Raw genomic sequence first — 16467 nt, 5'->3', positions numbered from 1 at the left:
CTCCCTCTTTCTTCTCCAGTAGGTGTGTTGTAGTTCAGAGATATTGATGAGGCTACAGATCTACTCTGTTCAACTATTTGTGCAAAATCATGACTCTATCTAGATGTGTATTCAGTTTTCTCTCACTAATCTTACTCATATTCTGATGCATTGCCATTATGTTTCAATATAACCATTTTTTAATCATTCAAACATGTAACCAATAAAATAAAATTGAATATTATAGTAAATCACTATCTTTGTGTGTATTTTGTGATATATGATTCATGAGAAATGCATATTCATGCCAGTATTATACCTCATCTTTCCAACATGCTTCACTTCAACATCAAGTCAGGTTTCTATTCATTATTTTATATTATGTGTAACAATATAATATGAAATATAAAGTATAACATATTTATCATTTCTGAATCAAAAACTTTTTTAGATGAAACTGTTACAGTAGATTGTTTTGTGCTGCTGAATGTAAAACTATTGGTGGAAATATTGTTGAACATCAGTTGCTGTCAGAGGATATATTCTTACAACAACTCTGTTCTTGAAATGATGTGAAATAATGATGAAGATTTAACTTAAAAACTGCAGGTTGGAAAATGTCTTTCAGTTTGTTTCAGTCTTATTTGGGTTCATTGTGGTTCTGCTTGATGACTCTTGTGTGTCAGAGTCACAGTGTTGTGTTCACTCCACCAGTTATCCTCATCACAGTCTCTTCATCAACCCTCTGCAGCTGCAGCAGGCCGTTTTCACTTCAGACAAACTGAAGGAGGTTTTTGTACGACTCTAAATCACTGTGTGAACACCCAATTACCATGGTCACCAAGACAGAAGTAATCTCCAACATCTTCAGCCTGAACACCACTGATGGTCAGAGTGTAACCTGAACCAGATCTACTGCCACTGAATCGAGATGGAGTTCCTGAGTTTAGAATTGATGCGCTGTATATAAGAAGTTTGGTAGCTTGTCCAGGTTTCTGAAGGTACCAACTGAGATCAGCACCAATATCTGAACTCCCTGTGGCGCTGATGGTCACCGTCCCTCCAAGACTAACAGACTTGGATTTGTCAGTCTGAGTCAGAAAACTGTTGGCAGAAGACTCTGAAATGAGAAATGAAAAATCTTAAAGAGTAAATATTATAGCCAATAGCCAATGGAGAAGCAGTTCAGGTTGTGATCGGAGAGAAAAATAGAAAAGAAATTTAAGCAAAAGTAAAAGGGAGAACACAGACTGGATTTGCACCAAATATTTTCAGAATCTCTCACCCTGAGTCAGAAAACCCAACATGACCAGCACAGTTATTGGCGACATCATCCTGATGCAGTTTTCAGTGTGAGTGCATGAAAACAGTTCAGAGTCTCTGTGACACAAGAACTTAAACTCTGAGGAGCAGTGATGCATGAAAGTCATGCAAAATACATTTAAGAAGGCAAACACACACCTGTTGTTGTGAAACAGAAAGAGCAGAGGTGAGGAGGAGTGAGAGATCAACCTCTACAGAGGATCATTCTAATTCAAAGTTCATCCAGAAAACATTGACTTTATCCTCTTTATTATGTTGTTTAGGTTGTATGGCGCCACCTGCTGGCAGATTGAATGAACACTTAACTCAACATGATCTGACCAAACATTTGATTGATTTTGATTTCTCTGTTTTCACAATCATTTTTATTATTGTTGTTGTTAGCACAAAGGCAGGAATTTAAACCCATTTTATCTCACTTTAGGGCCTGCTCAGCGTTTTAGGTGACCAACTCTTTCCCTTCACTCTTAACAGGTGTCTACTCTAATTAAAGTATGTTATATTGTATATTTGGTATTTGATTTATCTGAAAAGTTGAGTAATAAGTTGAAGTTGATTGTTTGGTGTGCAGGATCTTAGACAGCCACTAAATGTTCTGTTTGGGCTGCTGTTTGTGTTAATAAAATGATCCTGTTAGCATAAATAATGTTTTAACAACGCTGTTAATAGAAGGATGAGTTTCAATGAGATAAGAGAAGAACATTATTAGAAAATGTTGGACTACATCCTGTGAGACAAGATGTGAGTAAACAACATGTTGTTGATTGACGTTTACAGAAAAAATCCCAAAGGAATAGTTTGACATCTTGGGAAATACAGTTATTTGATTTCTTGCCGAGAGGTAGATGAGAAGATCGACACCACTTTTTTATTTGTACATAAATATGGAGCTATGGCTCCTGGTTAGCTTAGCATTACAAATGTAAATAGGGAGAAACAGCTAGCTTGTCTGTTGGTAACAAAATCTGCCTATAAAACCTCTAAAGCTCACTAATTAATATCTGGCTTGTTTAATATTAACAAAAGCCAAAGTTTCTGCTGGTTGTCTGGCAACATCACATAAACCCCTGTTAAACCACAACTTGTCTTGTTTTTTCAATTTGTTTTTTGGGGGATTAAACAGGCAACATATAACATGTTAATTAATGAGCTTTAGAGGTACTGGTGGGCAGATTTTGTTGCCTTCAGACAGAGCCAGGCTAGCTGTTTCCCTCTGTTTCCAGTTGTTATGCTAAGCTAAGCTAACTGGCTACTGGCTCTTGCTTTGTCTTTAACTGACAGATATGAGAGTTTGTATCAGTCAACAAGACGGTGAATCAGCAAATATCTGAGAATGTCCAGTGAATAATGTTTTCAAGTGACAAACAACATGTTGATGTGTGTCTAAGTTTCTAGATTGTGGAAAATGTTCCGTTTTTTTGTTTTTTCTCCACAACTTCTGATATCACTGTATGTGGAAAATGAACATCATGATGGTTAGTTTCAATGTCAGTTTCACACTTTTTGACATGGAATAAAAGGAAGATATTTAAAAATATAAAATATGCCAATATATTCATGTGTACATGTTGTTTGTGATTGGTACAGTTTGTGCTTGGTGAGGTTACTGTCAGCTCTGTGTTCAGTGGTCTGTGTCAGAGTCTCTTCCTCTTCAGCAGCTGCAGTCGGTTCCTGCTGTAACAGCTCAGTGTCTCTGCAGTCTGACTGAGGGAGGTTTTTGTACGACTACAAATCACTGTGTGAACGGCCAGTTACTGCCTACATTATGGAGACTCTGACAGTAGTAAACTGCTGCATCTTCAGTCTGAACTCCACTGATGGTCAAAGAGAAGTCAGAGCTGCTTCCACTGCCACTAAACCGAGCTGGTGTTCCTGATTCAAGTGTGCTTGCATATTTTATTAGGAGTTTTGTAGTCTGTCCAGATTTCTGTTGATACCAGAACATATAATCTCCACTACTAGCTCTATAAACAGCCTGGCTGGTTTTACAGGTCAGAGTGACAGTGGATCCTGGAGTAGATGTCACTACTGGAGGTTGAGTCACAGTCACCTGACCGCTGCATCCTGCAGACAGAAACAAATCTTTCATTTATCAGCAGAAATTAATGACAGAAAAGGCAGCACATCATGTTTGAAATGTTGCTGAGTGAATGAACCTGTAAAACAGCAGCAGGCCAGCGTCCAGATGAGGATGGTGATGAGAGTCATGGTGGTTGTGCTTTCTGCTGTGTTGACTGACAGATCTGAGTCCTGCAGTGTTGAACTCACAGGACTATAAACCTTCTCAGTTCACTGGAGGATCAGCTGACGATGCAAAGCCTCCTCTCTATGGAAATGATTTCTCTGCTCTCAACAGACTGAAGGCAACGTGGGACACAAAATCAGGAGAAATACTGTTTGGATTTACACCATCTATGATCTTAATGGAATAAAATAACTTCTTTTGGAAACAAATTTGAGGATTTACAACATTTGTTTCAATGGGAGTGGTTGGTATCTATTTATTTAATTTGTTTTACATACAAGGTTTCACAAATACACTATATACTCATTCTGTAATTTATGATTATTTATATTTATGATTATTTAGAAATGTTGTGTTTATTTAACATTGTCTCAAATATGTAACATGTTTACAATCTGAATTTGTTACAGGGCAAATCAACCTGTTTTGTTGTCACTTGTACAAAATTTCATAAAAATGATGTAAAATATTTTGATTCATGAAGAAATTTAAAACTAAATCAATGAAAACATTTTATACATTTGATAAAATGTTAATTATCCAGTTTTAGCAGAAAATAAAGTGACTTTTCAGTGGATAGATGCTTGTTCACAGTGCAGGAGGTTTTTGTACGGCCACTTAATGAGTTTGTATCACTGTGGTACACTTTTGGTGGAGGAACCAAACTCATCGTTGACTGTAAGTACCAGAGATTTATTACTTTTTACAATATATAGAATTTATACCTTTTATCAAATATTTCATGACACTGTGATTAAGTTCAGTGTTTGCATGATTTTCTGTTTTTTGTTATTAATCAAACAAGGCTGATCTCACAATCTGAGAAGAAACTTTGCAGAGATCAAAATTCACTCAGTATTTAAGATAATACATTTTTGGATAAAAAAGATAAACATACATTTTCTAATATATTATTTTTACGATGACTTTTAACTTTTATTTAACTTTTAAATATTATCTGCATTCAAATGTTTGACAACAATATTTGGGGGAAAAAAGCAAAGATTTATCTACAAAACATCAGTAGGTTTTTTTTGGGGTTTTTTTAAAATTTACTTATTTTGATCATCCAAACTGTTTTTAAAATCTATTGTTGTTTACCGTTAATATGATTTTATCAGTTAATGCAGCTCAGCTTTGTGTTCACGGTTCATTTATTTCACATGTAGTGAAAAGGAAGTGAAAGAGACAGATGACAAAGTTTTAACTGTATTCACATGAGTGTTTCACTTCTGTCAGTTTAAACACAAGAAAATGAATTATTCACTGTCTCACATTATGAAACAGATATGAAGATGTCATCAATAATTATTATCAATGAACCTTTTTCACTGCATTGAACTCATGTGTCTGATGGTCTGATTCTTAGTGTATGAGTGCAACAGCAGCACAAGCTCTAAAGTTTTCCGTCTTTGTCTTTTCTCCCCCCTCTCCTCCCCCCTCTCTCTCCTCCAGTGGGTGTGGTGCGGCCCACCCTGACCGTCCTCCCCCCCTCCAGAGAGCAGCTGCAGCAGGGCAGTGCCACACTGGTGTGTCTGTCCAGCGGGGGCTTCCCCTCAGCCTGGAGGCTGGACTGGAAGGTGGGGGGCAGCAGCAGCTCCTCAGGGGTGTCACACGGCTCGGAGGTCCTGGGGAGGGACGGCCACTACAGCCGGAGCAGCACCCTGAGCCTCTCTGCAGACCAGTGGAGGAAGGTGGGCTCAGTGAGCTGTGAGGCCAGTCTGAGTGGACAGACCCCCGTCACTCAAACCCTGGACCCTGACCGCTGCTCAGAGTAGAGCTTCAGCAACACTTCCTGTCTGGAAATGATGCTTCTTTTTCTTTGCTAGAGATCTTGATGAAGCTACAGATCTTCTCTGTTCAGCTGTTTCTGCAAGTTTCACATCTCTCTACTCAGTGTTTTAATGTGCATGTTGCTTTCTAATACTGATCTTCCTTATATTCTGCTTTATGTTCATTACTTTTCAAATGAAACTTAATATTCTGAGTTTCACTCCAAGAGAAATTATTCATACATGTAAAGTGTGAAATGAACATTGAACCATTATTCAATAAAACTGTTGATTATAATGAGACAGTGTGTTTGTATTTCTTTTAAAATCAATTCATTATGAAAAATAGCTTCTTGATCATCCAAATATCATCATTCCTGATGTTATAATACTGTATATCTAATAGTACAAGAGATGGTTGCTTTTTTATTAACTAGTGACATTAATTTTGAGTATGAAATCATTTGGAATTTTAAAATGTGGAATAATAAATTGGAAAGCTTTATTTCCTTTTGGGCTGTAGTTGTATTATTTTGTTCTGCATTAGTGGAAAATCTGTCAAATATTTGTTTCTATTGGTGGCTATACTCTAACAAGAGCTAAATGTTTCCAGCTTACTCATAAAGATATTGAATAAACTGACAAGAACTGAAGTTTTAACTGTAAATGTAAGAGGGTCTTTCAGTATGTGTCAGTTTTATTTGGGTTCATTGTGGTTCTGCTTGATGACTCTTGTGTGTCAGAGTCACAGTGTTGTGTTCACTCGACCAGTTATCCTCATCACAGTCTCTTCATCAACCCTCTGCAGCTGCAGCAGGCCGTTTTCACTTCAGTCAAACTGAAGGAGGTTTTTGTACGACTCTAAATCACTGTGTGAACGTGTAATCACTATGCCAGCCCAGACAGTAGTAATCTCCAACATCTTCAGCCTGAACACCACTGATGGTCAGAGTGTAGCCAGAACCAGATCTACTGCCTCTGAATCGAGATGGAGTTCCTGAGTTTAGAGTTGATGCGTCATATATTAGAAGTTTGGTAGCTTGTCCAGGTTTCTGAAGGTACCAACTGAGATAAGCACCAATATCTGAACTCCCTGTGGCGCTGATGGTCACCGTCCCTCCAAGACTAACAGACTTGGATTTGTCAGTCTGAGTCAGAAATTTGTTGGCAGAAGAGCTTTAGAGGTACTGGTGGGCAGATTTTTTTTTCCTTCAGACAGAGCCAGGCTAGCTGTTTCCCTCTGTTTCCAGTTGTTATGCTAAGCTAACTGGCTACTGCCTCTTGCTTTGTCTTTAACTGACAGATATGAGAGTTTGTATCAGTCAACAAGAAAATGAATCAGCAAATATCTGTGAATGTCCAGTGAATAATGTTTTCAAGTGACAAACAACATGTTGATGTGTGTCTAAGTTTCTAGATTGTGGAAAATGTTCCGTTTTTTTTTTTTTCACAACTTCTGATATCACTGTATGTGGAAAATGAACATCATGATGGTTAGTTTCAATGTCAGTTTCACACTTTTTGACATGGAATAAATGGAAGATATTTAAAAATATAAAATATGCCAATATATTCATGTGTACATGTTGTTTGTGATTGGTACAGTTTGTGCTTGGTGAGGTTACTGTCAGCTCTGTGTTCAGTGGTCTGTGTCAGAGTCTCTTCCTCTTCAGCAGCTGCAGTCGGTTCCTGCTGTAACAGCTCAGTGTCTCTGCAGTCTGACTGAGGGAGGTTTTTGTACGACTACAAATAACTGTGTGAACGGCCAACTACTGTGGTAACTCTGACAGTAGTAAACTGCTGCATCTTCAGTCTGAACTCCACTGATGGTCAAAGAGAAGTCAGAGCTGCTTCCACTGCCACTAAACCGAGCTGGTGTTCCTGATTCACGTGTGCTTGCAAATTTTATTAGGAGTTTTGGAGCCTGTCCAGATTTCTGTTGATACCAGAACATATAATCTCCACTACTATATCTAAAAACAGCCTGGCTGGTTTTACAGGTCAGAGTGACAGTAGATCCTGGAGTAGATGTCACTACTGGAGGTTGAGTCACAGTCACCTGACCGCTGCATCCTGCAGACAGAAACAAATCTTTCATTTATCAGCAGAAATAAATGACAGAAAAGGAAACACATCATGTTTGAAATGTTGCTGAGTGAATGAACCTGTAAAACAGCAGCAGGCCAGCGTCCAGATGAGGATGGTGATGAGAGTCATGGTGGTTGTGCTTTCTGCTGTGTTGACTGACAGATCTGAGTCCTGCAGTGTTGAACTCACAGGACTATAAACCCTCTCAGTTCACTGGAGGATCAGCTGACGATGCAAAGCCTCCTCTCTATGGAAATGATTTCTCTGCTCTCAACAGACTGAAGGCAACGTGGGACACAAAATCAGGAGAAATACTGTTTGGATTTACACCATCTATGATCTTAATGGAAAATTATATTTATAGAAGTGCAGTTGAGGATTTATGGAAAAGTTTGTGTCGACTGTGGTTGGTATGATGTGTCTGTTTGTCTGCCTTTAACTGACTTACAGGGTTTATTGTAGATAAATAATATATTTCATTTCTGATTAATATGAGATTGTAAATCTATTTTATTAAAAAAGCATCATGTTCATTTAACCATGTATTATTGTTAACAGATATGAAATTGTGATGACTTTGTTGCAAGTAGACTGTAATCCTTTTTCTATCTGATGTAGAAAAGTAAAGAAAAATTAAATAAATAATCTTGTTTCATACAATAATTTCAATCTACATTATTAAAAGTGTATTGTAGATTTGATAAAGTATAAGTGTTGCTCTGTAATTTTTAAAAACAGAGTTTTTTTCAGTGGATAGATGCTTGTTCACAGTGCAGGAGGTTTTTGTACGGCCACTTAATGAGTTTGTATCACTGTGGTTGACTTTTGGTGGAGGAACCAAACTCATCATTAACTGTAAGTACCAGAGATTTCTCATTTCTACAACATAATATATTATACCGAGTTTTGCACCAGAACGTGATAAAACTAGTATTTATTTGGGGTAATTTATATATTATGGGTATTTTTCACTTTGCATTAAGCTCAGCTGAAGTTTGGAGAAAACTTTGTGCAGATATTATTAATTGTTTATTATTGTAGATGGTGTTATGATGACATATTTGCAACAAAAAAAATTTAATTTTCATATATTTTACTTTTAGTCAATTGTTTGTTTCACAAAATGTTGTTGTAAAATTTCTCTGACAAACATTTAAACAACCAAACAATAAATTTAACTTTATTCATTATTTTTTAACATTCAAACAATTTTTAGATTTAAAATATAATGTTGGTTTTTGTTAAACAAATAAATGAGTTTATATTTAGATCCAGTTTTGCTGTAGTTTGTGTTCACAGTTGGTTAGTTTGATGTTGAGAAAAGGAAGTGAAACAGACAGATGACAAAGTCTTTAACTGTAATCACACATTAGTGTTTCACCTCTTAACTTTTATATAAACTCATCAAGAAAATCATTGCAAGAATAATTATTTACTCTAACACATTTAGATTTAATTTAATGATCATTAAATGAAATGAATCATTACATTTGAACCTAACTCATGTTGTATATTGTCTGATTCTTAGTGATTTATGATGATTTGCTACAATAGATTCATTGCTTTAAATGTCAAAATTACAAGTACAAACACCATTTAGCTTTTTTAACAAAACCCTCATTTCCTCCCATTTCTCACTGCCTCTCCTCTGTCTGATCACAGTGTCACACACACAGTTAATCCACAGCATTGTTAACCTCTGTCATGTATCATAACTCAGCTGTCTGTCCTACAGTAGAAGTTAATCTGCTCCTTGTGTGTCTCTGCTCTCCCCTCCAGCTGGCCCCATGGTCAGGCCCTCAGTCTCTCTGCTTCCCCCCTCTTCTCAGCAGCTCTCTGGGGGCTCGGCCACGCTGGCCTGCCTGCTGACCGGCTACTCTCCTCAGGGAGCCGTGGTGAGCTGGGAGGTGGACGGTAGAGAGGTGACAGAGGGGGTCCTGAGCAGCTCAGAGGAGGAGAAGAGCGGACGCTACAGCAGCAGCAGCATCCTGAGTCTGAGCCAGGAGCGCTGGATGGAAGGAGAGGTGTACTCCTGCAAGGTCCTCCATCAGGACCACACCCAGACCCAGTCCCTCCACAGGAGCCAGTGTAAGGGCTAGAGGGGCTGGCTGAAGCCCAGGACAGGAGCTGTGTCTGGGGGGAGCAGGAGGAACACACCTGCTCATCTGATCAATATGAGTTTTAATGTCTGTAGAGTAAACTGAAGCTTTGTGTGACAAAGAACAACAACAACTTAGAGAGTAATGTGTGTAGCTCAGCAGCTAGATGTGAGTGTGCTTAATAACTGTCCTGTTGATGATTGATGTTTTTGCTAATAAAGCTTGCACTGATGAAAGAAAACATTATAAATATTTTGTTCTTTTATCTTATGAAGAGTGATAAGAAATGAAAAGGTTTTACAACTTTAACTGATTCTCCTCTCTGTGGAAATTGAAAAGCTTCAGACTTAAGTGACAAAATTAATTAACATTTTAACTGATAATGGAAGTAGAATAATGTAGTATCAATAATGTTTTTTTTTAAATACAAATTTATATCATGATTTAAAAATTTGGAAAATATATTTTGGAATTAGATTTTCAGTATTGAAAAAATCATGACTGAAATATGTGATCAGGCAACATTTGTCAGAGCTCTTCTGCTGAGAGTAAATGTGGAAAAAAAACATGATTTGGTGTCGAAAGATGTTTCTCTATTACAAAAAATACAAGAAAAGAATTGAATCTATGTAGCTGAGTGAAGATGTATTTCTCCCTCTTTCTTCTCCAGTAGGTGTGTTGTAGTTCAGAGATATTGATGAGGCTACAGATCTACTCTGTTCAACTGTTTGTGCAAAATCATGACTCTATCTTGATGTGTATTCAGTTTTCTCTCACTAATCTTACTCATATTCTGATGCATTGCCATTATGTTTCAATATAACCATTTTTTAATCAGTCAAACATGTAACCAATAAAATAAAATTGAATATTATAGTAAATCACTATCTTTGTGTGTATTTTCTGATATATGATTCATGAGAAATGCATATTCATGCCAGTATTATACCTCATCTTTCCAACATGCTTCACTTCAACATCAAGTCAGGTTTCTATTCATTATTTTATAGTATGTGTAACAATATAATATGAAATATAAAGTATAACATATTTATCATTTCTGAATCAAAAACGTTTTTAGATGAAACTGTTACAGTAGATTGTTTTGTGCTGCTGAATGTAAAACTATTGGTGGAAATATTGTTGAATTTTGTTGCTGTCAGAGGATATATTCTTACAACAACTCTGTTCTTGAAATGATGTGAAATAATGATGAAGATTTAACTTAAAAACTGCAGGTTGGAAAATGTCTTTCAGTTTGTTTCAGTCTAATTTGGGTTCATTGTGGTTCTGCTTGATGACTCTTGTGTGTCAGAGTCACAGTGTTGTGTTCACTCGACCAGTTATCCTCATCACAGTCTCTTCATCAACCCTCTGCAGCTGCAGCAGGCCGTTTTCACTTCAGTCAAACTGAAGGAGGTTTTTGTACGGCTATAAATCACTGTGTGAACGTTAAATCAGTATGTAAACTCAGACAGTAGTAATCTCCAACATCTTCAGCCTGAACACCACTGATGGTCAGAGTGAAGTCAAAACCAGATCTACTGCCACTGAATCGAGATGGAGTTCCTGAGTTTAGAGTGGAATCGTCGTATATAAGAAGTTTGGGGGCTTGTCCAGGTTTCTGAAGGTACCAACTGAGATAAGCAATATCTGAACTCCCTGTGGCGCTGATGGTCACCGTCCCTCCAAGACTAACAGACTTGGATTTGTCAGTCTGAGTCAGAAAACTGTTGGCAGAAGACTCTGAAATGAGAAATGAAAAATCTTAAAGAGTAAATATTATAGCCTATAGCCAATGGAGAAGCAGTTCAGGTTGTGATGGGAGAGAAAAATAGAAAAGACATTTAAGCAAAAGTAAAAGGGAGAACACAGACTGGATTTGCACCAAACATTTTCAGAATCTCTCACCCTGACTCAGAAAACCCAACATGACCAGCAGAGTTATTGGCGACATCATCCTGATGCAGTTTTCAGTGTGAGTGCATGAAAACAGTTCAGACTCTCTGTGACACAAGAACTTAAACTCTGAGGAGCAGTGATGCATGAAAGTCATGCAAAATACATTTAAGAAGGCAAACACACACCTGTTGTTGTGAAACAGAAAGAGCAGAGGTGAGGAGGAGTGAGAGATCAACCTCTACAGAGGATCATTCTAATTCAAAGTTCATCCAGAAAACATTGACTTTATCCTCTTTATTATGTTGTTTAGGTTGTATGGCTCCACCTGCTGGCAGATTGGATGAACACTTAACTCAGCATGATCTGACCCAACATTTGATTGATTTTGATTTCTCTGTTTTCACAATCATTTTTATTATTGTTGTTGTTAGCACAAAGGCAGGAATTTAAACCCATTTTATCTCACTTTAGGGCCTGCTCAGCGTTTTAGGTGACCAACTCTTTCCCTTCACACTTAACAGGTTTCTACTCTAATTAAAGTATGTTATATTGTATATTTGGTATTTGATTTATCTGAAAAGTTGAGTAATAAGTTGCTAGCTGTTTCCCTCTGTTTCCAGTTGTTATACTAAGCTAAGCTAACTGGCTACTGGCTCTTGCTTTGTCTTTAACTGACAGATATGAGAGTTTGTATCAGTCAACAAGACAGTGAATCAGCAAATATCTGTGAATGTCCAGTGAATAATGTTTTCAAGTGACAAACAACATGTTGATGTGTGTCTAAGTTTCTAGATTGTGGAAAATGTTCAGTTTTTTGGGTTTTTTTTCCCCACAACTTCTGATATCACTGTATGTGGAAAATGAACATCATGATGGATAGTTTCAATGTCAGTTTCACACTTTTTGACATGGAATAAAAGGAAGATATTTAAAAATATAAAATATATTCATGTGTACATGTTGTTTGTGATTGGTACAGTTTGTGCTTGGTGAGGTTACTGTCAGCTCTGTGTTCAGTGGTCTGTGTCAGAGTCTCTTCCTCTTCAGCAGCTGCAGTCGGTTCCTGCTGTAACAGCTCAGTGTCTCTGCAGTCTGACTGAGGGAGGTTTTTGTACGACTACAAATCACTGTGTGAACACATCAGCACTGCTTATATAGTGGTAACTCTGACAGTAGTAAACTGCTGCATCTTCAGTCTGAACTCCACTGATGGTCAAAGAGAAGTCAGCGCTGCTTCCACTGCCGCTAAACCGAGCTGGTGTTCCTGATTCACGTATGCTTGCATATTTTATTAGGAGTTTTGGAGTCTTTCCAGATTTCTGTTGATACCAGTACATAGCATCTCCATAACTATATCTAGCAACAGCCTGGCTGGTTTTACAGGTCAGAGTGACAGTGGATCCTGGAGTAGATGTCACTACTGGAGGTTGAGTCACAGTCACCTGACCGCTGCATCCTGCAGACAGAAACAAATCTTTCATTTATCAGCAGAAATTAATGACAGAAAAGGCAGCACATCATGTTTGAAATGTTGCTGAGTGAATGAACCCGTAAAACAGCAGCAGGCCACTGTGGTGACTCTTACAGTAGTAAACTGCTGCATCTTCAGTCTGAACTCCACTGATGGTCAAAGAGAAGTCAGAGCTGCTTCCACTGCCACTAAACCGAGCTGGTGTTCCTGATTCACGTGTGCTTGCAAATTTTATCAGGAGTTTTGTAGTCTGTCCAGATTTCTGTTGATACCAGGACATACTCTCTTTGCCAGGAGACCACCTGTACACAGCTTGGCTGATCTTACAGGTCAGAGTGACAGTGGATCCTGGAGTAAATGTCACTACTGGAGGTTGAGTCACAGTCACCTGACCGCTGCATCCTGCAGACAGAAACAAATCTTTCATTTATCAGCAGAAATTAATGACAGAAAAGGAAACACATCATGTTTGAAATGTTGCTGAGTGAATAAACCTGTAAAACAGCAGCAGGCCAGCGTCCAGATGAGGATGGTGATGAGAGTCATGGTGGTTGTGCTTTCTGTTGTGTTGACTGACAGATCTGAGTCCTGCAGTGTTGAACTCACAGGACTATAAACCTTCTCAGTTCACTGGAGGATCAGCTGACGATGCAAAGCCTCCTCTCTATGGAAATGATTTCTCTGCTCTCAACAGACTGAAGGCAACATGGGAAACAAAATCAGGAGAAATACTGTTTGGATTTACACCATCTATGATCTTAATGGAATAAAATAACTTCTTTTGTTAACAAATTTGAGGATTTACAACATTTGTTTCAATGGGAGTGGTTGGTATCTATTTATTTAATTTGTTTTACATACAAGGTTTCACAAATACACTATATACTCATTCTGTAATTTATGATTAATTATATTTATGATTATTTAGAAATGTTGTGTTTATTTAACATTGTCTCAAATATGTAACATGTTTACAATCTGAATTTGTTACAGGGCAAATCAACCTGTTTTGTGTCACTTGTACAAAATTTCATAAAAATGATGTAAAATATTTTGATTCATGAGGAAATTTAAAACTAAATCAATGAAAACATTTTATACATTTGATAAAATGTTAATTATCCAGTTTGAGCAGAAAATAAAGTGACTTTTCAGTGGATAGATGCTTGTTCACAGTGCAGGAGGTTTTTGTACGGCCACTTAATGAGTTTGTATCACTGTGGTGGACTTTTGGTGGAGGAACCAAACTCATCATTAACTGTAAGTACCAGAGATTTCTCATTTCTACAACATAAGATATTATATCGAGTTTTGCACCAGAATGTGATAAAACTAGTATTTATTTGGGGTAATTTATATATTATGGGTATTTTTCACTTTGCATTAAGCTCAGCTGAAGTTTGGAGAAAACTTTGTGCAGATATTATTAATTGTTTATTATTGTAGATGGTGTTATGATGACATATTTGTAAAAAAAAAAATCTAATTTTCATATATTTTACTTTTAGTCAATTGTTTGCTTCACAAAATGTCCTTGTAAAATTTCTCTGACAAACATTTTAACAACCAAACAATAACTTTAACTTTATTCATTATTTTTTAACATTGAAACAATTTTAAGATCTAAAATATGATGTTGGTTTCTGTAAAACAAATAAATGAGTTTATATTTAGATCCAGTTTTGCTGTAGTTTGTGTTCACAGTTGGTTAGTTTGATGTTGAGAAAAGGAAGTGAAACAGACAGATGACAAAGTCTTTAACTGTAATCACACATTAGTGTTTCACCTCTTAACTTTTATATAAACTCATCAAGAAAATCATTAAACATTATAAAGCAGATATGAAGATTTCATTTATCGTTCATTCATTTTAAAAAATTGTTACATTTACACCTGCCTCATGTTGTATATTTTCTGATTCTTAGTGATTTATGATGATTTGCCACAATAGATTCATTGCTTTAAATGTCAAAAGTACAAACACCATTTAGCTTTATTAACAAAACCCTCATTTCCTCCCATTTCTCACTGCCTCTCCTCTGTCTGATCACAGTGTCACACACACAGTTAATCCACAGCATTGTTAACCTCTGTCATGTATCATAACTCAGCTGTCTGTCCTACAGTAGAAGTTAATCTGCTCCTTGTGTGTCTCTGCTCTCCCCTCCAGCTGGCCCCATGGTCAGGCCCTCAGTCTCTCTGCTTCCCCCCTCCTCTCAGCAGCTCTCTGGAGGCTCGGCCACGCTGGCCTGCCTGCTGACCGGCTACTCTCCTCAGGGAGCCGTGGTGAGCTGGGAGGTGGACGGTAGAGAGGTGACAGAGGGGGTCCTGAGCAGCTCAGAGGAGGAGAAGAGCGGACGCTACAGCAGCAGCAGCATCCTGAGCCTGAGCCAGGAGCGCTGGATGGAAGGAGAGCTGTACTCCTGCAAGGTCCTCCATCATGACCACAGCCAGACCAAGTCCCTCCACAGGAGCCAGTGTAAGGGCTAGAGGGGCTGGCTGAAGCCCAGGACAGGAGCTGTGTCTGGGGGGAGCAGGAGGAACACACCTGCTCATCTGATCAATATGAGTTTTAATGTCTGTAGAGTAAACTGAAGCTTTGTGTGACAAAGAACAACAACAACTTAGAGAGTAATGTGTGTAGCTCAGCAGCTAGATGTGAGTGTGCTTAATAACTGTCCTGTTGATGATTGATGTTTTTGCTAATAAAGCTTGCACTGATGAAAGAAAACATTATAAATATTTTGTTCTTTTATCTTATGAAGAGTGGTAAGAAATGAAAAGGTTTTACAACTTTAACTGATTCTCCTCTCTGTGGAAATTGAAAAGCTTCGGACTTAAGTAACAAAGTTAATTAACAACATTTTAACTGGTAATGGAAGGAGAATAATGTAGTAACAAGAATTTTTTTTTTTAAATACAAATTTATATCATGATTAAAAAACTTGGAAAATATATTTTGGAATTAGATTTTCAGTGTTGAAAAAATCATGACTGAAATATGTGATCAGGCAACATTTGTCAGAGCTCTTCTGCTGAGAGTAAATGTGAAAAAAAAAACATGATTTAGTGTCAAAAGATGTTTCTCTATTACAAAAAATACAAATAAAGAATTGAATCCATGTAGCTGAGTAAAGATGTATTCCTCCCTCTTTCTTCTACAGTAGGTGTGTTGTAGTTCAGAGATATTGATGAGGCTACAGATCTACTCTGTTCAACTATTTGTGCAAAATCATGACTCTATCTTGATGTGTATTCAGTTTTCTCTCACTAATCTTACTCATATTCTGATGCATTGCCATTATGTTTCAATATAACCATTTTTTAATTAGTCAAACATGTAACCAATAAAATAAAATTGAATATTATAGTAAATCACTATCTTTGTGTGTATTGTGTGATATATTATTCATGAGAAATGCATATTCATGCCATTATTATACCTCATCTTTCCAACATGCTTCACTTCAACATCAAGTCAGGTTTCTATTCATTATTTTATAGTATGTGTAACAATATAATATGAAATATAAAGTATAACATATTTATCATTTCTGAATCAAAAACTTTTTTAGATGAAACTGTTAC

At 37.2% G+C, this 16467-nt stretch overlaps 3 gene segments (V, D, J or C); all 3 read left to right on the top strand.

Moving 5' to 3' along the window:
• Nucleotides 1–812: 812 nt before the first annotated feature.
• On the top strand, nucleotides 813–5554 carry LOC137200153 (immunoglobulin lambda constant 6-like). The segment is given in 2 exon segments: nucleotides 813–867; nucleotides 5003–5554. Coding segments are annotated over 2 exon segments (378 nt in total).
• Nucleotides 5555–8600: 3046 nt separating this feature from the next.
• Nucleotides 8601–9747, top strand: LOC137200128 (Ig lambda-1 chain C region-like). The segment is given in 1 exon segment: nucleotides 8601–9747. A coding segment is annotated over 1 exon segment (312 nt).
• A 4360-nt stretch (nucleotides 9748–14107) lies between these two features.
• On the top strand, nucleotides 14108–15610 carry LOC137200086 (Ig lambda-1 chain C region-like). The segment is given in 2 exon segments: nucleotides 14108–14139; nucleotides 15050–15610. A coding segment is annotated over 1 exon segment (312 nt).
• Nucleotides 15611–16467: the final 857 nt, after the last annotated feature.

This window comes from Thunnus thynnus, chromosome 16, assembly GCF_963924715.1.
Source record: "Thunnus thynnus chromosome 16, fThuThy2.1, whole genome shotgun sequence".
Taxonomy (NCBI): domain Eukaryota; kingdom Metazoa; phylum Chordata; class Actinopteri; order Scombriformes; family Scombridae; genus Thunnus; species Thunnus thynnus.
The sequence above is the reverse complement of the archived record's forward strand: the minus strand, read 5'-3'. Positions and strand labels throughout refer to the sequence as shown.